This window comes from Mirounga leonina, unplaced genomic scaffold (genome assembly GCF_011800145.1).
Source record: "Mirounga leonina isolate KUSES-001 unplaced genomic scaffold, KU_Mleo_1.0 Mir_364, whole genome shotgun sequence".
Classification (NCBI taxonomy): Eukaryota; Metazoa; Chordata; class Mammalia; order Carnivora; family Phocidae; genus Mirounga; species Mirounga leonina.
This window is the reverse complement of record NW_023270708.1, coordinates 859,823-885,416: the sequence shown is the minus strand read 5'-3', so window position 1 is coordinate 885,416 and position 25,594 is coordinate 859,823. Positions and strand designations below refer to the sequence as shown.

Below are 25,594 nucleotides of genomic sequence, written 5' to 3'. Positions count from 1 at the left end.
CTTGATCTGATGTAGATGTTAGATCTCTTGGTTACTATATGTGAAATGTAATGAGAGGAAGGAGGCAAAAGTAAAAACAGTCTTAGGATGAAAGTAACTTAGACTAAAGTGGTAGTAGTGGAGTAGGAAAGAGGTTGATATTCAAGAGATGTTTTGGAGGTAGGACCAAGGAGAAATGGAAACTGATTGAATGGGAGAGCATGGGGATCAAGAACAGCTGCCTGGATTTCATTTTAGTGGCATCATTTAATGAATGAAGAATCCTTTGATAGGGGGACAAATCTGAAGGAGGACAACCTGTTTTGAACAAAATAAGTTAGAGATATTTGTGAAGCCAACCAGTAGAAATGTGGAGACATAACCTCTGATCTTTTGAGGGGTCTAGTCTTGTTGGGAAGGTAAGAATGTTTAACAGGAACAATTGGATAATGTTACAAGTCAGTATGTATTTGATTGTACAGATACTAATAAATTTAGGAAGTAGATCCTTGTAGACTGGAAAAATAGGAAGGGTTTCTTGATGGAGTAGAACTTAAAGCTTTAGAAGATGGGAAGGGCTTGAATTGGTAAAGAAGAGAAAGAATGTTTTTGGCATGGAACAGCATGAGCAAAAGCCCAAATTTGAGAATGGTGTTCAGGAACCAAAAACAAAACAAAACAAAACCAAAAAAAAAAAAAAAAAAAAAAAAAGTAAAATATCATAGCCTTGGTTAGAATGGGAATTGAGAGCAGGAAGAGATAAGGTTTTGCTAGCCAGGGAGAATCAGATTATACAGGATTTAACATCCAGGTTGAGGGGTTTTAAGGTCTTGGTAATAAATAGCCATTATAAGTTTTCCACAGAAGAATTTGTAATGAAAGCACTGCTTTGGGAAGATTAATTTGGTGCTATTGGGAAGGAGGGACAAGATAAGAGTTAGGGAGACATACAGGCTAGTAAAATAATCCAATTATATGGTAATGTACACCAGGGTTTCTCATTCTTGGCACTATTGACGTTGGGGTAAGCTAATTCTTTGTTGTGGGGGACTCTGTCCTATGTATTATAGAGTGTTGTGCAGCCTCCCTGGCCTCTACCAACTAGGTGCCCCCTCCCTTTGTGACTACCAAAAACACCCCCCCAGACATTACTAAATATCCCTTGGCGGGGGGGCAAAATCACCCAGATGGAGAACCACTGATGTATACCTAAACTAAATTAGAGTTCTAGAAATTAGATTGTAACATATAACAGGAAAATTCCACAGTGATTTTTTTTTTTCCTTATACCTTCTTATCTTGTCTGAAGCTTTTAGTATCCATTTCTTTCATGGTCCAAAAAAGGGCAGCTATTTTCTTTTGACAAAAATAAGAATAAAACAAAGTAATTTATATGGTCACATTTAAGACTGAACTAGTTGTACAATTTATAGAGGTTTGTTTACATTTTAAATAATACTACATGTTTAAGAAGAGCAAGCAAGGAAGGAACTTTGCCATTTCATTTATGTTGATTCATCTTTTAAATTCTTGCAACCTAGGACTAACCCATTCATTTAATCAGTAGGAATTCTCTTTTAAAAAAAATTTTTTTTTTTTTTTTTGAGGATGGGGCGGTGTTGCTCTGTTTGTCTTCATAACTTCAGCAGCATTTCATCTATCTGGCTTTAACTTGTAGAACTCCTGAGGTGATGCGCTGAATGATATGCTTTTAGGGGCAGGTCCACACCAGCAGTTAAACAGAAGTAGATAACTAGCCAAGGGGATAATCTTAGCCCCGCTCCTCATAAGCTACCAATCTGTAGTGCCTTAGAAAATAATCCATTTCCCTCCCTGTTCCTCCCAAAGAGACGCCATCACTAAGGAACTTTGAGTTGCCTGAGCAGAGTAGTGATGGAAGCTGTATGTGGGGTTTTCCATGTGGCAGGTTATATGTCTGGGGTATATGAGAGTTTGAGTTGGCTCTCTTTACTATCACTTTCTGACCCTCTAAAGAACTGGTAATAAAGGAATGATGTTCTTCTGAGCAAAGTTTGATTTTTATATCAGAAATGGATAGAACTTTTGATTATGATACTTTTTCATTTCTTTAGTTTTAATAGGACAGAAAAAAATCCAAAGTTCTAGGACTTTATGGCCATCGTATATATGTGTCAAATCTTCCTGGTGATCAGTAGTACTAAGTTAGCTGATGAACCATTTGGGTTTTTTGTGGCTTATATGTTAACAAAATAAGCAATTGTGGCAGATACGCTGGGAGATGTTATAATAATGGAAACTGTAGATTTATTGAATTTGTTTATATTGGGAGACAGGAAAGGATAAGGTTTAAGTGTCTACTATTGCCAGGAACACCATATATGTATCATGTCATTTAATCCATGCCCAAGAAATAGAGCTCTATTTTCCAGAAGAGAAAATTGAGGCTCAGAAAAGTTAAATTTTTCCCCTAAAGTCACACTCTGGGAAGTGTTGGCCCACAAATTAGAACACATACTTCCAAAAGTAAGTCCTGGATATATTCTTTCTATTCAACATGTTCTTTCATTTACAACAAAATTAAACAAGTAGATTCGTAGGAAATCCCCATATTTTATAAAGGAGTAATTAGGTGGTAATTATTCTCATTACAAAGAATAATTCTATGTGCCACAGAGTTTCTTTCAATAGAGATTTCCGGAGATCCTTAACTATTGGACAGTTGACCCTTGAACAGTGCGGGAGTTAGGGGCACTGACCTCCCATGTAGTTGAAAATCTGAGTATAACTTTTGACTCCTCAAAAACTTAGCTGCTAATAGCCTACTGTTGCCCAGAAGCCTTGCCAATAACATTAGCAGTTGATTAACTCATATTTTATATATGTATTATATACTGTATTCTTATAATAAAGAATTCTTATAATAAAAAAATAATATTTCTGGAAAATAGAGTAAAGAAAATGTTATTAAGAAAATCATAAGGAAGAGAAGATACATTTACAGTAGTGTACTGTATTTATTGAAAAAGATCCACATGTAAGTAAACCTGTATAGTTCAAACCCATGTTGTCCAAGGATTAATCGCATAATAATACAGAGAAACTTAGGCTAAGACTAACCTAAGATGCTAAGAGTGGGAGGACTGGCAGAAATCAAAGATCAGTTTTTTATTCATTCAACATACATTAGTTAAGCATTTGCTTAAGTACATAACAGCTGCTGGGAATCTAATAATGAGCAAAACCAGATGTAGTCCCTACCTTTCTGGAGTTTTTATTATAGTGAGGAGGACATTACTCAACTAGTCTCCTCCTGTAGTATTACAAAGGACAGGTACTTGATGCTGTTAGAGTGTGTTATAAGGATACTGACCTCATCAGAAGTCCCCCCAAAAAGCATTCCCTGAGAAAGAAGTCCAAAGACTGAATCAAATTTGCAGTTTGGAGGAGAAGAGGAATGTGCCAGGTAAAGTGAATTATGTGTATATTTAAAGGACCTGTGGCAGGAAGGTAACCTGGCAGGTTTGAGGAGTTGAAAGAAGGTCGTCCTGATATGGAGAACATAAGAGAACATGATACAAAGTGAATTGGAGAGGTAAACATGGACTATACCACCCTCCCTGGTTTGGTGCTTTGGATTTTTATTAAGAACAATGAGAAGCCGGTGAATGATCTCAAGCAAAGGGATAATATGATCAGATCTGATTTGTGAAAAGCGCACAGGGAGAGAATGGATCATAGGGTGGAAAACAGAGAAGACAAATAAGACACTATTAAAGTAATCCAGGGGGGGAAATGGTCTGCCTTAGAAAGTAAATTGAGTTTCTTCCTTTCATTATTATTGTAGTTGCCTAATTTAAATGAGTATCATTTTGAAAGATACCTATATGCATGGTATCAGAACCCTAGGTCATGTATGGTCTGGTCGAACACCAGAGGGACAGATACATTCTTACAGAGGTTTAGAATTCAGCCAAGTACTGTACTAGGTTTATCTCAAAGGTAGTGTTTTTATCCTATTTTACAGATGATTAAAATGAAGCTCTTGATCATCTTGATTAGCAAGTGTTAAAGAGTTAGGGTTAGGGTTCATCTGCTGTGAGTTGGTAGTTGGGAGAATATATTAAACATTCAAGAAATTGTTGAGTCAAATTAGATTTGAACACCCTTTAGCCTGTTGTTTTCTGAATGACTTTTTTTGTGTTATTCTCAGTGCAAATGTTGAAGTTCTCTGAGGAAAACACTCATAGTTTATCACATTACCTTTTATCTATGTCTTTTCTGTGTCATAGTACAGAGGAGATGTAGGCCAGATAGCAGAGATTCTGTAGTATACTTAACCTGCTGTTACATTCACTCCTTGCCAGCACCACGTATTTTTGTTCTAAGGTTCATCTTCCCAGTTGTTTGATAAAAAAAAAAAGCACAGAGGTACCTGGCTGGCTCAGTCGGTAGAGCATGTGACTCTTAATCTTGGGGTGTGATTTCAAACCCCACATTGGGTGTAGAGATTGCTTAAATAAATAAACTTAAAACAAAAGCACAGTGGCCACAATGACAGTGACCAAATAGGTGCCTATGGAATAATGCCTGGCTTATTCATAATTTTGAATTCATAATTCAAAATTCATAATTTATTGTGGGCAGAGATTTGAAAATCCAGTATATTGGCTTTGTACAGCCCACCTGAAGAACTTGATTCTCTCAAGTTATTTTTTGATGTTTGTGTTTTGTGTGCGTGTGTGTGTGTGTGTATGTGTTTTTTAATATTCGAGAGAGAGAAAGAAAGAGAGTGAGCGAGCATGGGGTTAGGGGAGAAGCAGAGGGAGAGAGAATCTCAAGCAGACTCCCTGCTGAGTGCCTTGCGTGGCACAGGGCTCGATCTCACAACCCTGAGATCATGACCTGAGCTGAAATCAAGAGTTGGAGGCTTAGGGACACCTGGGTGGCTCAGTTGGTTAAGCATCTGCCTTCAGCTCAGGTCATGATCCCAGGACCCTGGGATCCAGTTTCACACGGGGCTCTCTACTCAGCCTGCTTCTCCCTCTGCCAATCCCTCTGCTTGTCCTCTCTCTCTCCCTCTTTCTCTTTCTGACAAATAAATAAATAAAATCTTAAAAAGAAAAAAAAAGAGTTGGACGCTTAACCTACTGAGCCACCCAAGCACCCAGTTGTTTTTTATGTTATTTTTTTACTGACATCAGGATCATATAGCAGACAAAGCATATGCTCATTAAATGTTTACTGGATGGATAAATGATGTGCTTCAGAAGTGATGGGCATATTGAGCAAGATGATAAGGCAAATGATCTGATGGTATGAAGGGAAGTATATGACATGATCTAGGTTGCTATTAACCAGAAAAATCTGAATATCTTTCAGGTATTAATAGATCACATCATTAAGAAATTTTGTTGCCCCCAAACCTGATCTATTCCAATCCCTTTGTCAGACTAACTGGTATTTCCTCACCAGATTCTTGCTCCCTTGCTTTTTAATGTTAAGCTTGTTGTGTCAAGGAAGAAACAGCTAGATGTTATTTTGTACTGTTTTATATTGTCAACATTAATGTTCCCTTTTATTCATATTAGTAAAGAGTAATTATATTAAGAATGCCTTACCTTGTATTTTATCTCCAGATCCAGTTTCTAAAAATTTATAGTTCAGTAAGTGGAAAATAGATTCAAAGTTCCAAAACAAATACTCATTCTACAAACAGTTATGGAGCCTGCACTATGTTTAAAGGCAGTTATCTAGGAGAACTAGGGAAATAACAAGTTAGGTAGTATAACCAGGGAACTATAGAGAAAAATAGAATCTGGCTTTTTTCTTCAAGAAGTTGCAACCTAGTTAAACAAATAATATAACCAAATCTAATAAACAGCCTGATAGTTTTTATTTTTATTTATTTATTTTTTTTGAGAGAGAGAGTGCATGTGCACATGAGCCGGGGGAAGGGGGGAAAGCAAAAGGAGAGTGAGAGTGAATCTTAAGCAGGCTCCATGTCCAGTGCAGGGCTCAGTCTCACAACCCTGAGATCATGACCTGAGCCAAAGTCAAGAGTCAAATGCTTTACCAACTGAGCCACATGGATGCGCACAGCCTGATATTTTTAAAAGTATGAACAAAATTGTCTAGAACCTCAAAGGATTGAGTAAATAATATTGCAAGGGATAGATCAGTAAAGTCTTCATGGAAAGACAGAACATGTAAGCTGAATTTTGAAGAAAGGATGACTAAAATTTCAGGAGATAGAAGTTAAAGACAAAGGATAACCCAAACAGGCAAAGACTCTATAGTATGAAAATATAGTGAATGTTTAGGGACTGATGGAGGCTTTTTCTGGTTCTAGACCATGGGCAGCTTTGGTGAGATGTGGGAAGAGCTGAAAAAGGGAGATTAAAGCCAGGTGGGATTTCAATAGTTTACTAAGGAGTTTGTGCTTTGTTCTGTAGATATTTTGTAAACTTTGTGGAGCTATCCGAGAGGAATCGTTAGAAGGTTTTGATTAGGGAGGAAGACATGATGATAATGATGATGGCACAGCTAAAATTTATTGAGTAATTATTAGGTATGTGCTAGGAACTATTATGTACTTTACTGGACTCTTACGTTTTTTATGAAGAGACTAGGACTTGAGACATTGTTACTTGCCCAAAACACAGAACTAGTAAGTCGTGGAACATGGATTTTTGAACCCAGGCCTTTCACTATCATCTTCTGTTTAGCAGTGATGATATTTATGTTTGAGGAATGTAATTCTGGGACAGGCAGATTACCTTACAGCTTATAGGCAGGAAGACCATTTAGAAGACTAAGGGTTTAAAGGGAAGAAGATTGTTATGGAATGGGACTAGGAAAGTGGGGATAGATTCTAGATACCATTCTTTAGGTGCAGTTCTGTAAATAATTGTTAGACGCTAGCCCATTCAAACCATTTAAATCCATAACGTACCCAAATTGATTTACCAATACATTCATTATTTCATGTATACTTAACCCAGCATCTGTGACCTTATGTGGTAAAAGATGTTTTTGAGTTTCTCCTAATTCTGGCAGCAGCAGTGCTCCTCCAGGCCCTAGTACTATAGTAGTCTCCTGTATGCAAAAGAGAAAGTACCTTTCTAGGTCAGTAACTTGTCTCTTCTCCTTTCTTTCAAAATCTAAATTCAATCCTACAAATATTTATTGAAACCTATTATGTATCAGGCTCTAATACTGTCTCCCATCAGCTAGACCAGAGATACTTAATGAACCAGGATATCTGTGAACCCCTAACACTGTACACGATTTTTCTGTGTGTATATATATATTATATATATATTATATATATGTGCATGTGCTTTTTTTCTGGAAAGAAGGTCCATAGCTTTTACAAATTTTCACAAAAGAGTGTGCTGTAAAAGGATGGAGAACTACTTATCTAGAAGAGTAAAAGAATGATTCTGAGGGGCACCTGGGTGTCTCAGTTGGTTAAGCATCTGCTTTTGGCCCTGGTCATGATTCCAGGGTCCTGGGATGGAGCCGCACATTGCACTCTCTGCTCAGTGGGGAGCCTGCTTCTCCCTCTCCCCCTACCCCTGCTTGTCCTCTCTCTTGCTCTCTCTCTCTCAAATAAATAAATAAAATCTTTTAAAAACAAAATGATTCTGAGCACTGAATGCTTACCAGTGAAAAGGTTTAAAAATAAAGACATCTAAGCTCAATCCCAGCTTCCAGGGATTGTGATGCAGTGGATTTGAGGTAGAGCATTGTCAAGCAAGAATTGATAGCCACTGATCTAGACAGGAACAACACTGAAAGGTACTCCATGAGAACAGAAACTATTTGTTAATTACTCTAGAGTCTAAAAAGTGCCTGGCACATAGTGGGGACTCAGTAAATATTTATTGAATGAATGAGTACGAGAACTCTCCAGTTCAGAAAATTTAAAGAAAAGATACCACTATCCCCTGCCCATTGGTTTTCATTCATGATCAATCATGCTGGAGTTAGTAAAAAAATGTATTCAGGCAGTAATAGTATACCTTTGTACTCTAAATAGCTGAGGATATTGTTGAAATCCACCACAGGCAAATGGTATCAGAAATAAAGTCAAGGAGGGGTGCCTGGGTGGCTCAGTTGGTTAAGTGTCTGACTCTTGGTTTCGGCTTAGGTCATGATCTTGGATCGTGAGATCCAGCCCCATGTCAGGCTCTGCACTCAGCACAGAGTCTGCTTGAGATTCTCTCTCCCTCTCCCTCTGTCCCTTCCACTCGTGCTTTTTCTCTCTCAAATAAATAAATAAATCTTTAAAAAAAAAAAAAAAGAAAGTCAAGGAGTTATAAGGAGTAGGAACCTCAGATCCTTGGTTAATGGTATGTGGAAGAATTATTAGCAGCAATATGGAACATTTTATTGGGGGTTCTGGCTGTTTCAGCACAGCTTGTCTTTGGTATCTTTCTTACTTAGGTGGCTCTAATTGGGGAAGAATCATATAGTGATCTAACAGTCCTTCTTAAGGTCCTGTTGGTATTTATGGTCTTCTCTTTTTTCTCTTCCATCTATTTTACTTCCCAAGTAATAGAGGACCTTCCAATTATGAATGAGTGTTTTTTAGTGTAGTATGATATTTCAGTATTTTAAGTATTCCTTTCTATGAGATTGAGGGACATTGTGGGATTAAATCATATGGAAGTATTCCAGAAATAAGCATATATGGCAGCTGGCAGAGAACTGAAGTATGGCAAAATTACAATTGTATGAACCCCTTTGTCTTCTGGAAATTATGAGAAGGGGTGTTGGGATCAATCAGGCTTTGGGACAGCAAATTATCTTTAGTATGGAGTTTATAAGTATCTGAAAATTCTAGGATTTCTCTTATTTAAAGCAGATAAGTCGTATTTTTGTGTATACTGTTGGAATCATCCTATAGGTTATGCCAACTACTTCTGAAAATATTGGGGGAGAGTGAAATGGTACATTTTAGACCAAAGGGAGATTTCTTTGTAGCCCAACTAATTTGGGGGATTATGAAAGGAGATGGTATTGTGATTCATTTATATTAGTATGTAGGATATTTTATTAGGTATAAGAAATGGGTTGGGGCCAAGAAGGAACATGAAGACCTACAAACAAGAGGCTTTGGAATATGAATAATTCAGGCCTTTCTTTTAAAGCTAAGGGATATGGCCTGAAGGATTAGAAATTATTTTATTCATAACATCTTGAATTAATATTAGATGAGACAACCTCTTTGGCTTTGGGAAGTCTGTTGAGCAGGGATGTTTTTATTTTATTTATTTATTTATTTATTTATTTTCTTATGTTAATCCCCATACATTACATCATTAGTTTTAGATGTAGTGTTCCATGATTCATTGTTTGAGCAGGGATGTTTTTAATTAGACTAAGTCTTTTTTAGATCAGTCCTTTTCCAACTTTAATATGCATATAAATCACCTGGGGATCTTGTTAAAATGCTGGTTCTGATTTAGTAGGTCTGGGATGGGGTCTGAGAGTCCACACTCCCAGAAAACTCCCAGAAGATGACTAGTGTTGCTGCTCCAAGGACCACACTTTGAAGAGCAGTTTTAGATAGTTCTTGAAGTAGGAAATGACTGGATTAAGAACACTAACATTAGGGGGAAAATGCTGCCTGGGTTAGTACAGTTTATTTAAAATTAAATTTAAATTCCCTCCTTCCTTCCCCTTGTGTCTGGATGGAAATGGCCAAATTAACATCTCTGAGACTTTAAAAAATTTAGACTGTATAGACAGTAAGCTTAAACAAGAGGATCTGGAGACCCCAAATGAAATTCATTTACCATTTTTTTCTTGAGGAAATAGAAAAATACACCCTTGGGCTAAGTAAGTCATCAACTACTACTAGGATTTTAGTATAAAAAATTATAATTAGTAATACCCATAGAGGGGTGCCTGGGTGGCTCAGTCGTTAAGCGTCTGCCTTCGGCTCAGGTCATGATCCCAAGGTCCTGGGATCGAGCCCCGCATCGGGCTCCCTGCTCCACGGGAAGCCTGCTTCTCCCTCTCCCACTCCCCCTGCTTGTGTTCCCTCTCTAGCTGTGTCTCTCTCTGTCAAATAAATAAATAAAATCTTTTAAAATAATAATAATGCCCATAGAAATGTTATTAAACATTTGCTTATTCATTCAAATGTTTGAGCTTTTACTATATCCGAGGCATATTAATTACTTGTTATAATGTAATCTAGCTTTACTGTTAACAATGTTAGCTAGTGGTCTTCATTAGGTAATCCCATCTTGCTGGTTTTATTGTAACTCTAGTAAATTATTCAATAAATTATGAGCTGGTATACGTGCTAGAAATTTAAAAAAATGCTGTTGTATCATGATCAGTTATAAGATATCTCAATTTATAAGTTTATGAATTTTTAAAAAATTAATTGATGACTTTTATATCTTGTGATAGTCTAAAAGTTAAAAGAAACCGAGAGAGGTTAAAAGAAACTCCTGTGGTTTAGTGCTCCTAAAAATGCTAGGCAAAACATAAATATATATGAACACATAATTTATATATACATAGTTTATATGATAGACTAAAACTTAGTGTTATATGACACACTGGAACTTAAAAGAAACCTCTCTGGTTTAGTGCTTCTAAAAATGCTGGGTAAAATAGTAAGAAAAGGTAAATCACCTGACAGAAAAATGCATGACACATAACCACGCGTTTGCCAGAAGACCAATAAACATGAAATAAATTAACAATGAACACAGCCTCATTTTAATATTCAGAGAAATGCTAGTTAAAGACACGAGATAAGCATTTTATATCTATCAGACTAGTAAAAATGAAAAAATTTAGGGGCACCTGGTTGGCTCAGTCAGTAGAGCATGCAACTCTTGATCCCAGGGTCATGAGTTCGAGCCCCACATTGGGTGTAGAGATTACTATAAATAAATAAACACACTTAAAAATGTTTTTGACAGTATGTAATGTAGACAAGGATGTGGAATAATGGGAAATCATGCATTTTTGGTAGGAGTGTAAATTAAACCAACAATTTGGGAATAATTTGCATAACCTAGTAAAGATGAACATGTATATGAACATGAACTCAGCAGCCCCATAATTTCATTCTTAAATATATATCCTAATTTGGAAAGATTCTTAAACAGATACCCCAAGAGACAAATACGAGAATGTTCTTTGCAGCACTATTATAACTGGGGGGAAAAAAACAACTAGAAATAACCCATATGTTCATATGCCGTAAATAGATAAAATACATTTTGGTATATTTATACAATGGAAATATTATTTATTCAGCAATCAAAATGAATGAACTCCAACTGCACAGATTGAGAATGAATTTTTAAAATATAATATTGGATTACAAAAGCAAATCATAGCAGAATATATGCAATGTGATTATATTTATTTTGTATTTATTTAAAATTCAAAAACAGGGAAAAATAAATGTTGCATTGCTTAAAGATGATACATACATATGTATACAAATTGTAAAGACAACCTAAAGATTAACAAAATTCAGGGTGGTAGTTTCAGAAAGAGGTTATGTAACTGATGAGCACATAGGGAGGGGCTTCAAGTATATTGGTAATATTTTATTTCTTAAGCTAGACAGGAAGCACATGGGTCTAAATGTTTTCATTTGTTATTACTTAAAATATTCTTTTGATATATACTTTATAGATGTGTTTTCTAACTCTAAAAAAGAAAAATACGGGGTGCCTGGATGGCTCAGTCGGTTAAGCAGTCTGACTCTTGATTTCGACTCAGGTCATGATCTCAGGGTCGTGAGATCAAGCCCGGTGTCAGGCTCCATGCTCAGCTTGGAGTCTGCTTGAGATTCTCTCTCTCTCTCAAAATAAATAAATAAAATCTTTTTAAAAATAAAATAATAGAAACATATATTCAAATAGATTAAAGGTTATTCCTATAGTAGCTCTACTTATCTGTATCCTAATATGCTTTCTTGAGTGGGTGAGAACAGGGTAGCATTAAAGGTAATAGGTGGGGAAGTTTTGGGGGAGGATGACGTACATTTCATGTATATCATGAAAAATTGTTTAAACCACTGTTGTAAGTTTAGAGCAGTATAGTTTAGTGGTTTGGGCAGACCTGTAAACAAGTAATTATAATAAAATGTGAGTGCTTCACTAGAAGACATGTGTTTATCAAAAAAATGGCTAGGAATCAGCTAGGAAACCTTCATGAAGTAGATGTTAATTAAGCTGGATCTTTAGGGATGAGCAGTTTGTAAAAGGAGGTAGGTGAGGGAGCCCACATTCCTCTGTGGGGGAAAAGGAAGTACAAAGGCACAGAGGCCTAAATGTCCATGGAGAGTTGAGTGAGTAAATTCAGGTATGTTAGGAGCCATACTGTGAAGAGCCTTCTCTAGCAAACTATGGAGTTTGCATGATGGGCATTGACATTTTATTACTTAAACTAGGGTTGTTGATTTGTTTACTATGTGCAAGGCTCTGCTAGGAGTTACTTTGAAACTCCCTATGTTTGTATATTTATGTTCTTTTTCCTCTACTTTCAGGCTGCTATATGGCAAGCACTAAACCACTATGCTTACCGAGATGCAGTTTTCCTTGCAGAACGACTGTATGCTGAAGGTTTGTAATCTCTTCATTTCTATAGAACCATAAGTGAATAAAATATATGGAATTCTGTCATTTCTTATGACATATATAACAAGATTCTGGGGATCACTTTTGTTTTTTCTTTATGATTGGCACTAATTCTTAAAACCTTTTTCCTGTATCTTATATGCTACTTTTAATAACTGTAGAGTTGTTCCAGGTTTTACACTATGATTTACTTAATCATTTTCCAACTTTAGATATTTTTTTCCAACTTTTTTGTTAGAAAAGTCTATATTCTGTGGCTAAGGGCAAGAATTTAGTCTATAGCCTTGGTACAAACCCTTAACCCTGTCACTTAAATATGCCGTTGTATACCTTGGGCAAGTTGCTCAGTGTCTGAGTATTTCAGATTTCTCATCTATCATATAAAGATAGTAATAATTGCTTTATAACATTGAAGAATGAAATGAAATAATGTATTTAAAGCACTTGGCACAGCCTTCTGGCATGGTAATAAATGTTCAGTAAACATCTGCTGGTAATCTATGTTTTGTTTCTGTCATTAATTATTGTAATTTTCTTTCTAAGATGGTAATATAGATAATTAGGTACAGCTTTTTGTTCTTTTAAGTCATTTTCTTGGGTTATAAATTCTAGAATGAAATTTACAACTCAAACAGTGTGATCAATTCTACAACAAATTACTTTTTCCCCAGTTGGTAACCCATCAGAGAGAGGCATAATAATTTGGGGTGTTAACAGCATAAGACTTCCTTCATAATTCTATATGTATCAGATTTGATCAATTTAATGTATTTTTGCTTACTTGAGAATTGTGAGGTATTTTGTTTTGCGTTTTTATTACTATAAGGGACCCTGGGTATTTTCTCAAGTGTTTGTTTTAAATTTATTCCTATTTCTGTGAGCTATATCTTTATTATATATCTGCCCCAGATTGTTGCTTTTTAATGTTAATTCTGTTGGTTTTTATTATTTCAATATTTAAAATTTTTTTTGTAGTTTAACTCATCAGCTTTGTCATTTATACTTTCTCCTATTGCTTCAGTAGCTGGAAAATTACCATCTTTCTACCACTACAGTGAATATGTGGTTGTTGGTGGTTTAAAAAAATTTAAAGACTTTATCATGATATTATCAATTTATTCAATATTATATATTATAAACAATGCTTTTTTTCCCTCCCACATGGTATTTTACTTGGTTTTATGTTAAATTTAAAAAAAATATTTTGTTCTGATTCCAGAATTTCTCCTCTCTTCCATTAATTATGTTTTTAATCCAATATCATACCATTTTTAGTTAACACTTTATATTGTATTTTAATATTTCATAAGGCGTGTCTCCCATCATTTTTTTCTTTCCAATTCATTCTTTGATAAGAAGTCTTTACCCTTTTTTACCTTTCATTTTTCTATTTATTATTGCTTTGAAATTTCACAAAGATTTTGATCAGTGCTGACCTGTAACTATATAATTCTCTAAATTAATTTAGAAGTATTGACATCTTACTATAGATAGCCTTCCCAACCAGAAATGGTGCTGCCTTCTTTTTACTCAGGTGTGTGTTTGCTTAACTCAATTTTTCTACTTTTTGTGACATTCCCATTGGATTACTTGCCAAGAAGTTAAATTTTTTTTATGGTTACATATGAGCTTTATTTTTGTGTGTTTTGTGTGTTCTTATATGAATTGCTAGTGGAATCTTTCTGCTCAGTGGTATGATTTTACACTAGTAGCAAGTGCTTAGTAACCTAACTGCAAGCGTAAGAAGGTAGATATTAGGGGTTTGCCAGGCATGTGTCACAAGAAAGGACAAGAGATAAGAACATTATGAATTTAGACAAGATCTGGAACCAGGAAATAGAAACTATATAGGAAAGTTAACACAGAAGGGGATTGGTAAATAAGATACAGAGAAGTGCCAGAAATCCAGATGAAGTTGAATTGGGAGATGTATGGGAATAACATGGGAGCGGAAGACCATGAGCCAACCAGTTGTAAAATTCTTCTATTAATGAAGCAGAATGTCCTGAATTTAGTAGCTGAGAGTTATAAGGAGAAGGTATGTACTCAGGAGCAGGGAATTTCACAAACAGGCAAAGAGTAATGCTTGGAAATAGTTTTAAGAAGCAAAGAGCAAAGAGGAGGGGCGCTTGGGTGGCTCAGTCGGTTAAGCATCTGCCTTCAGCTTGGGTCGTGATCCTAGGGTCCTGGGATCAAGCCTGCATAGGCCTCCCTGCTCAGCAGGGAATCTGCTTCTCCCTCTCCCTCTGCCCCTCCCACCTGCTTATGCTTGCTCTCTCTCTCAAACAAATAAATAAAATCTTAAAAAAAAAAAAGCAAATAGGAAACTCTGATATAAGTGGGATATGAGGGAAATAGCATCCCTTTGAGAGTGCTGTCAGGTCCTTCAAGGGAGAACAGGAGTTCAGAGTTCAGAGAGGAGAGTGGGGAAGATCTGTGCAGCAGGAGTCTGAGATCCCAATGAAAAGATATGGAAGAGTGAGAAGAGGCTTAGAAGATAATGCAATAGATTACCCTACTCTGCTCAATTATATAAAAGCAAGGTTTATCTTGCATAATCTACTTACATATATTTTCATTGATACCTACAGGACCCTCATGTTTTGTTGTCTTACACTTTCTTTTTTGAATTTGTTTATTAAAGGATTGGCAGTTTCTAGTTTATTATAGTTAGGCTCCAGAAGATTGTGAATTAGTGGTTTCCAATTAAGACAATTAGGTTTTCCCATAGAATTGGGGCAGGATTCCAGATGAATCTGCATAAAGCTGTTCAGTCCACTTTTTGTCTGTGTTTGATATAGCACTTGACACTTGGAAAGTTGCTCAGTAAGTGTTAGTTTCTCTCAGTATACAGTTGACCCTTGAACAACACAGATTTGAACTGTGTAGGTCTACTTGTATGCAAATTTTTTTTCAATACAGTACTGTAAATGTGTTTCCCTTATGGTTTTTGTTTTTCCTTTTTAAAGAGAGAGGGCAGGGGGGCAGGGAGGAAGAGGGAGAGAGAGAGAATCTCAAGCAGGCTCCAAACCCATGTGGACCCCGACGTGGGACTTGATCCCACAACCCTGAGATCATGACCTGAGCCTAAATCAAGAGTCAGACAGTTAACCAACTGAGTCACCCAGGCGCCCCCACCCTTATGATTTTCTTAATAGGATTTTCTTATCTCTTAACTTCATTGTAGGAATACAGCATATAACACATATAACATACAGAGTATGTGTTAATCGACTGTTATCGGTAAGGCTTCCAGTCAACAGTAGGCTTTTAGTAGTTAAGTTTTGGGGGAGTCAAAAATTACTTGTGGATTTTTGACTCTGCAGGATAGGTGCCCCTAACCCCCTCATTGTTCAGGGGTTAACTGTAGAACCTAATCACTCTGTTTGACTCATTTCTATGAGGGAAGATTTTAGAATTTAAGTGCAACAGGAGCAGATACTATCCTAATTCAATAATAATGACAAGCATAACTTCTACCATTTATTGATTTCTTACTATGTACTAGGCTCTTTACATACTTAATATTAATTCCTTATTTAATCTTTAATAATCCTATAAAGTGGACATTGCTATTGCCATTTTAGAAAGGAAGAAACTGAGACCAATGTTCACAGGCAGTAAGGGGCAAATCTTTCTGATTCCATTTTACGAAGGGTAGCAAATACATGCCACTCTGATTTATGATAGACATCACTAATCTGTCATACTACTTACTCCCGTGGAACCAGCCTTGGAATTCTTGTGGACACGGTGTTGCTGGCTGATAGTACTAGTTGATCAGAGTCGGTATACTAGATGTAACCTGTTTTCCCTTTTGCTCCGTGGCCTCCCACGTCACTAGTGGTAGCTGCTATGTTTTAGGGAAAGACACCCCATAGGGCTAAAGAAGTAGATGGATAGGACCCTCTGAAAGCCAAATTCTTGAATTTCACTAGTTCCTTGTCATCCATTTGTCTTTCTCCTAAGAGTTGTATAGTTAGCCCACCTAAGACAGTGGTATAAGCAAAGTGGTGTAAGAGAGAATGTCGGCTCACATGTTCATTAGCCATTTGATCTTAGGTAAGAAGTTATTCTGAGCCGGGGGCGCCTGGGTGGCTCAGTTGGTTAAGCGACTGCCTTCGGCTCAGGTCATGATCCTGGAGTCCCGGGATCGAGTCCCACATCAGGCTCCCTGCTCAGCAGGGAGTCTGCTTCTCCCTCTGACCCTCCCCCCTCTCATGTGCTCTCTCTCATTCTCTCTCTCAAATAAATAAATAAAATCTTTAAAAAAAAAAAAAAAAGAAGAAGAAGAAGTTATTCCGAGCCTAATTTTCCTCATCTTTAAATTAGGAAAAGAAGTATCTGTATAACACGATCATTTTCAGCACTAACTATAATAATCTACTGTGGTTTCTGGCACGTAGGAAGTCCTTTACAAGTTCCTCTCCCCTAGCATAGTCTAATACAGTGGCTTTTCAGATTTTTTTTTTTACTCGTCTTATATACGATGCACTCTGATATTTTTCTGTTTGAGTGTCGTTATTGTTTTAATGCAGGTTGATATCCACTAAATTGATTTCACAGTCCACAGTGAATTGAGACTTGCTGTTTGGAAAAACTGTCCTAATCTTATCATCTCCCTCCATATCCCCTTTTGCCATTGTAAGCACCTATTTTTCCTTCCCACTGCCAATACCTGATATCCTTGACCAAGGTTTTTCTCCATTGCTAATTGATTAACTGTTGGACAGAATATAGATTCAGCTTTTCCCCTTGTCCTAACAGATAACATGTAGTACCTCTAAAATTTTCTAAGATTTTTAATTGTAATTATATATATTTAGCTGTTGGGAATGAATAGAAATGGGTGGTTAGGAACAAATAGAAACAGTCATAGACTATATGGGCAAAGAATACATTAATACAATTGATAGGGTAGGTCCTTGGAGAGAGAGGAGTTATTTGTGTTTAGAAAACTAACCAGATGTAAGTTTTGTGTGCATTTTATTTCATAAGGAAATGCCCAGGGCCTCTGGGGAAAGATGAAAATTTGCTATCTATGAGACCATATGGGACTGGTGATTGTACCTGGTGAAAAGCAAAGAAAAAGAAGTAGTTGAAGACATTGTGTCAACATGTATTCCCTAAGTTATTTTGACGGTCCTCATGAAAAGCTCACAGTTGCTTGAAATCTAGTGTTCTATCTTGATGTAGATTTTGCATCCTACACTACAAAATGTTTATTTTTAAGTATGAATACATTTTATGTGTTTACCATAAAATTGTTCACCGGTTTCTACCTGTCTTAATGATTAATGGGCCAGATGTAGAAATTGCACTGGGTGTATTGATTTCAGTAAATTGGGTTTAGTTGAAGAGAAGTGAACCAGAGTAAAAGGTTCAGCATCTGTTGCTCTAAGCTATGATATTGAGAGCCCAAACTCACAGAAATACGTGACTACAAATGGCAACATTTTTAAAAAAACTTCTTTACCAATTTATGTTAAGGTCATCATTGAGGGGAAATGTCCGGAATGCTACTAATGATGTGGCATAATGTTTCATTTTTAGGTCATTATTGGAAAATTTAATACATATATCTAGTCTAAAAATTCAGTCAGTTTGTTACATTTGGGGAGGGGGGCCTCCAAAAGGATGTCTGGCCCATTGGCCTAATGTTTTACTATCATAGTTAAATGTTTGCCAGTGAAAAAGATGATGCTATTTAATTGTCATAGTTTTCATTTTTATAATGTGTTAGTGATTAAGACTTAACTCTTCCCAACAACCTTTTTTTTATACGAGACTCAACTGTTTCATTGCATTAACTTAGCTGTTTCACACAAACATCACACACACCAAACTCAATGCATGCAAAGCTGGATTTATGTTAGCACACTAATCTAAGACATCTCTTACTAAAAAAGCTTCCTAACTGGTTTTCCCATATCTACCCTTCCCTGCCTCTTCTCTTTCCACTTCCTAAATCAACCCATTCTCTTTACTTTTCTTAAAATGCTTCAGAGGATTTATCCCTAAATCGTTAGACAGCTTGCAAAGCCCTGCACAATCTGGCCATCTGCTTTCTCCTTATGTATGGCCACTGCCCCTCCCCCCTCCCCACCAACACTAAAGAGCCTTTCTGAAACTTCCTCCACCCTCTTACCTGTGGTATATTTACTCTAAGCATGATTTCAAAGTATCTTAAACCATTAACCCTATCATATACAACAAATATAAAACCAGTTAGTATTGAAATTTAGGATGTAAACAACTAGAGAAAATAAAAAGTGGGAATAATATTAAAATACTGAAGTTGTATATGTAAATGAGGTATTGAACAAAAGAAATGACTCTAAAGGATGGAATGAATCATGCAGCATCTGAAAAGCAAAGCACCCAGGCAATTGAAATCCTTCAGCAAAAGAAAAGTTAGTAATGAAATGGAATTATTTGAGCTTGTGGCTCAAGTCATGTATGTATAACCCATATTACTATCAAATGACTATTCAGATATTATAAATTTAGGAGAAAGCCAATGATAATTTAATAATAGCACATATAGCTCTTACTATGTGTCAGGTACTATCCTCAGTACTCTCTTATTATTAACTCATTTAATCCTGGTAGCAAACCTTAGAGATCAATATCTCTATTCATTATCTCTATCAATATCCTTATTTTACAGATAAAAAAATTGAGGGACATAGAAGTTAACCTGCCATAAGTCATGAAGCTAGTAAGTGGTGGTGCTGGAATCTGACCCCAAGCAGTTTGGCTCTAGAGTCCATAGTTCTAATGCATGTGCTGTACTGCCCATCCTTGATTTAAGGACTTAAAAGATAATCAAGATGAAAAGTGTGTCACAAATCATAGATGATTTCATAGGTTCTATGCCCTTTGAATACTCACAATGTTGAGTTCATGATAAGGCCGCAAACAGAGTAGTCTAACCTCTAAGCAGTTCTCTATGATAATTATAGACTTTATCAAGGCTAGAGAACCTTCATCTCCTCAGACTTCTAAGTCTTGCCAAAACTGGTCCACTTTGGAAAAAGGCTGCTCATTTACATTGTAAGTCAACATCAAGAAGGGGTGTCTTATCTGATTTGAAATCTTTGAGGGACTAATTCACCTTCCAATTTGATGGAAATGTATCTGGAGGATGCAAGCCTAAACCCCTCTTAATTATTTTGGACTTACATGAAATGACCTTTCAGTTTTTGAAGCCTAATCTGTTTGTGAGAAGAGGAGTTTCAGTATTGTTCCACAACTTCTTTTTTGTTTTTGCTTTTTTCCCTTAACAATGCATTCTAGAAATATTTCTATGTCTTTCTTTTTCTTTGACATTTCTAGAGTGTTCCATCATATGGATATACCATAATTTAACTAGTACATGATTGATTTCTCAATATTACATTAAGAGTGACTGTGTGGAGTCAATGTTCACTTTATTTCTGATTATAAAGTATATTATGGACCTTATAATTCCCAATCGCGTATTTTAATTAAGGCTCTAAGGATGGTAAATAAATGTCATGCAGACATCTATAACCATTTCTAGGTCCTGTTACTTTGATATCTGCACATTTACTAGTTAGCCATGGTCAGCCTTAGAATTTTTCTGAATTCAGCACTTGAGGCAGCCACTGTCAGTCAGTTGGAGTTACTGTTCCAGATGAAATCCATTTGTTAATAGTCTATGCTTTTTAGCTTTATATAACTCCTTACTACTGATTCAGTGTTTAGGACTGTCCAGTTATTTCTGGGGAGCCTCGAAAACCACCCAGGTCTCTCCATGTCTTTCACAACCCTTCAAGTTCTGGATTTACTTCAGTATCTTATCCTTTCATTAACCTTAAGGTGTGCTTAAACTTCCAATCCATATTCCCATCTGAACTGGTAGATTTTAAGTTATTACACTTCAAAAAGGTAACTGCAGTGTGACACTAAAATCACACACACACACACACAGAATATTTGGTATCTTTATGTTATTAGGGAATTTTACTGCAGTGAAAATGGACCTAAGCATAATCAGGTATTTGTAAACAAAACATTTGATGAAGGATTGTTATGGCTAAAAGTTAAACTAGTTTTGGGGAGCCGTTGTTTATTGGTGTAATCAATAGTTTTTAAAAACTTATAAGGCAAAACTAGGCCTTTGCAAAATCAGGAAGAAATCACACTTTCTAATTTATGTGAATTAGCACTTACAGTTCAGTGAAATTAACAATTTGTTCTCACTGCAGTAGAGTTCCCTATTCATTTTTTTTGCTTCTGATGCACTAATACTAGGTACATCCCATTAACATGTTGCCAGAATTTCTTATCATTTACTGCATATCATTCATTGCATATTTTTTTTCTACTAGGGTTTCATGAAAAATCATAAGATGGACTAGAGAGGAAGGGTTTTATTAGTTTTTGCTTGCATCTGTATATGACCCCAAAAAAACCTTTGTAAGAGTAGACTTTCAAATTACCTACTTTTTTATCCCAAACTTTGAGTGAAGTTCACTTTTTAAGAGGATGTGGCAAATTTATCTTGTACTTTAGAACAATGATCCTCAAACTTCAGCATGCATCAGAATCACCTGAAGGGTTTGTTACAACACAGGTTGCTGGTCCCCACTCCCAGAATTACTGACTTAATGTGTCTGAGATGCAGCTAAGGATTTCTGTTTCTAACAAGATCCCAAGTCATGCTGATGCTGGCAGAGGGACACACTTTAGAACCACTGGTTTAGAATATCCTTCAGCCCACTGAGATTATTATATAACCCATTTTTAGAAGCACAGATTTGTGATTTTCCCTCTATCTCTTTTGTTGTTTCATCTACAGCCTTTCACCTGGATTGGTTGGGAACTTGCAAGGATAGAAGTGAGGTGATGGTCAGTTTGGAAGACAGTAAATAAGGGAAAAAATGCCATATTTCATTAAGTAAAAAGGGATATTTCCTAATTTTTTTTTTAAAGATTTTATTTATTTATTTGAGAGAGAGAATGAGAGACAGAGAGCACGAGAGGGAAGAGGGTCAGAGGGAGAAGCAGACCCCCTGCTGAGCGGGGAGCCCAATGTGGGACTCGATCCTGGGACTCCAGGATCATGACCTGAGCTGAAGGCAGTCGCTTAACCAACTGAGCCACCCAGGCGCCCTGGGATATTTCCTAATATTAAGACTAGAGGACAGTTTGAATAATTCCACTCTTGCCATTGCAGGGCAGTATAATTATTATTGCTATAGAAGTGTTAAGTCTGTCAATTGAATGTTTAAACATTGTGGGTATTCACAATGTAGAATATTCTTTTGTCTTAAATTATCTTGGATATAATTTAGTGTATATTTGGTGTTAGAAATAAGGGTGTTTGTTTGTTTTTTTAAATCTGGTCCTTTTTTAATGTAGAAAATAATCTCAGATTGATAATTAGCTTTATAACCCTGAGTTTCCCTCTCATGAAATTTAACTTCTATTCTCTCAAAGAGTCTATTAGAAAAATATTACAAAAAAACAAGACAGTTTACTGGTAGTCTGTTTTAAAGGTAGGTGCGGGTGTGTGGGTGTGGGCATAAGCGCGCACTTTTCTTAAGGATTTATAGAAAATACCATGACTGTCTTCACTGTATTATTTCCTTGGTTCTTTGTAAGAAGGTAATCAGGACTTGGGGAACTAAGATTTCTATCAGTAAAGTATTTCTCATTCAGATTTGGATTAATAAATGATTGTTTTATATTAAATAACATGACTAATACTTTGTTGCTAAACTTGTTTATTGCCAGATAAACAGTGATTACCATTCAACATACTGAATAATAGCCATTCTTTTTCATATGTGCTCTTAGTACACTCAGAGGAAGCCTTGTTTTTATTGGCAACCTGTTATTACCGCTCAGGAAAGGCATATAAAGCATATAGACTCTTGAAAGGACACAGTTGTACTACACCGCAGTGTAAATACCTGCTTGCAAAATGTTGTGTTGATCTCAGCAAGTAAGTTTTTAAATCTTTTCTATCTAATTTTGTTTACTTACACTGTAAAATTTTGGATAAAATCCTTTTGATAGATTAAACTCTGATTCCCTTTCTCCTCTTTTTTGATAGTAGAGATTTGTCTATTTCAGTAACTTAAAATGTTTATACTGTTGCCTGTGGCATTACCATTTCTGTTATGGAGAGATTTCATTGTTATGATAATAAATAATAGAATTTAGCTCTGGAGAAACTTAGGTTATAACTAATTCCTGTCATTTTCCAAAATTATCTGAAGTGTAAAACCTCCTTACCTGTTCACCTGAGATTAACGCTTCATTGTGTCTAGGTAGTTGCGTAATATTTGCCTTTCAAGATCATTCTATCTGGGAACCACTGCTCCTACCCCTTTGAAGCAAGGGGGCAGATTCAGGAGAACACTTCTTTTGAACATTAAAATTAAATCAAGTCAGCTGTCCCTATTCTGAATCTGGAGGCAGCTATAGATATAGGTAGTTATCTTCTGTTAAACTCTTTTCTGTGCTGAAAGAGATGCACTAATGCTAAAAGTGACTAAATAGGTAATTGTAAAAGCCTATATGTGAATTTAGTTTGTAGGTTTATAGTGAGAGGACACAAATAAGCCTCATGAAGTCTCCACAGACTAATAATATTGTATTTGTCCACTGTCTAACTGATGACTTTTAAATTAAAGCTAACTAAAATATCTATAAAATTTCTGAAACATTTGTTATTAAATTATTTTTATTTCAAAGATTCTAATGTTAAATTCTTAAAAATTTATTTAACTTGCTAATTTCTTAAGCCAATTCTTAACCTTAGACATTCTTATCCCATTTATAAGTATTCATGGTTTTTTAAAAGTCTCTCTGACAGTAAAAGAACTATAGATATCACCTTTTATGTTTAGGATATGCTGTGTAAACTTACTTGAGAGTTTTCCACATGATGTTTGGAAAAAACTTTAAAACAGAAACCATTACAAACTCTGATGTGCTAAAAATATATAGTGAAGTCAGGTCATTTTTTTTCCTTTGGGGAACACTTATGATTTTCTATATCAAGAAAACATTAATTGACAAATAAAAAGAGATGAAGTGCTATTCAGGTTTCATTTGTAAACCTAAAAATGACTGAGACCATTAAGTATGCAGTTTTTAGTTAAAATCTGCTAGACTTGTTTAATTTGCTTGCTGATTCCTATTTCAAGGAATTATAGAACTAAAAAGGGCCACTACATCTGTTAATGAAGAAACATTCCCATTTTCCCCCAGTATAATGGCCTTCCATTTCTTTTGACATGAGTAATGTGTATGTTGCTCAGACTACATTTGTACATACAGAGACTAAATTTAACTGGTTCTGTTTTTAAAGACAAGACTGGAATTTTAAGATCATAAATTCCCAGTCTTCCAAGTAATTCTAAATACATGGTTATTACTGTTCTAAAGGTGCTATGGACTTCTTACTTTATCTATCTCCATATAAGGAAGTACATTGGTAATGAAGAACGTCTTTACACACAGTACTTTTTATACTGACTTTTGTTAATCTGTAAATTTGTGTTTTAAAGGCTTGCAGAAGGGGAACAGATCTTATCTGGTGGAGTGTTTAATAAGCAGAAAAGCCATGATGATATTGTAACTGAGTTTGGTGATTCAGCTTGCTTTACTCTTTCATTGTTGGGACATGTATATTGGTAAGTAAGAATGATTCAAGTTACCAGAAGATTGTTTCCAGTGCTAGAAGTCTTTGCAATTAAAAAAAACTTACATTATCTGTGTTTATCAAATAGCGCTTGGCTGAAGAGTACACACAGTCTTCTAGTTCTATGACCTTGTTAAACCTATAAAGTAGTAGAGATGTTGATCCCATTTTTGACTATCCACTTTGCCTTAATGATAGTAGCTACAGCAACACTACCTAATAAATAATTGAGTGCACATATGGTTTGTTTGTTTTTTTTTTTTACCTTGGGTGCGGAGAATATCTTCATGTGATCCACTGAGGAAAAAGAAATGAGTGAAGTTTTTTCTCTAATATTAAATATCACCTTTGCTCCTTAGAACAAGGCTTGAAGGCAAGTTTCAGTAATAAAGAATAGTAATTCCCATCTGGTTCACCACACTAATTTTGAGGCATGTCATAAGAAACTTTCTACAAGGGTAGTTGAAATAATAGTGATTTGGAAAGAATTTTAAACGTATTTAAAATTTCTTTACATTTATTTAAATTTAGTCTTTTGAAAGCAAGTGAGAATGAATTCAAAGTCATCACTATAATAATATTCGCACTGATTTTTATTCTGAAATATTGTGAGTTGGGGACTAGAGGGTGGAGATATAAGTAGGTAATAGGAATTGTTCCAGCTGCCCATGGGAGTGCATCGCATGTATAAATGTAACCTGTTACATACTGTAGGAGAAATGGTTGAGGATTGCTTTTCTAAAGAGTTAGGAAAGCATCTATTTTAAGATAAATTGAGGCTAGTTTGAATAGTAGTTTTTTAAAAACCTTGAAAATATCTTTTTGAACAGAATAAATTATTTGGCTGAATTTTGGGGCTCATTTTCAGATGACACCACTCTTTAGAGAACAGGAGTAAGTAAAGATATAATATCAATATCTTTATTTATTTTAGTAAAAGGACTTGGAGTAATGAATTTTAGTTCATGCAACTATGATTATTCTTATCATTTATTCAAGAAATTTTGAGATCTATCCTCCATTTATGGCTAGCTAGACACAGTACTTAACGCTGGGAATGTGATAAATAACTCACAGTCCCTGCCCTCAAACTCAGAAGTTTGTAAGTTTTTATCATCACAATAAAAATGCTGTGATAAAATTTGAGCAGTATTTTGTCTGAAGGAGGAAATAATTAGTTCTACCTGGTTAAGAAGGAGGGGTAATCTGAAACAAATAATACATTTTATGTTAAAAAAGAAAAAAAAAGAGGAAGATAGCAGGAAGGAAAAAATGAAGGGGGGGAAATGGGAGGGGGAGACGAACCATGAGAAACTATGGACTCTGA

The 25,594-nt window shown here is 35.7% G+C and overlaps 1 protein-coding gene across 7 annotated transcripts in view; it reads left to right on the top strand.

Annotated features, from left to right (window-relative positions):
* CDC27 (cell division cycle 27) overlaps positions 1-25,594 on the top strand; it is a 75,709-nt gene that overhangs the window by 3,603 nt on the left and 46,512 nt on the right. For all 7 annotated transcript variants that reach the window (XM_035030403.1, XM_035030402.1, XM_035030401.1 and 4 more), the window contains exons 2-4: positions 12,494-12,569; positions 22,413-22,560; positions 24,134-24,259. In XM_035030403.1, the coding sequence (XP_034886294.1) occupies positions 12,494-12,569; positions 22,413-22,560; positions 24,134-24,259 (350 nt within the window). The remainder of the gene's footprint in view (positions 1-12,493; positions 12,570-22,412; positions 22,561-24,133; positions 24,260-25,594) is intronic.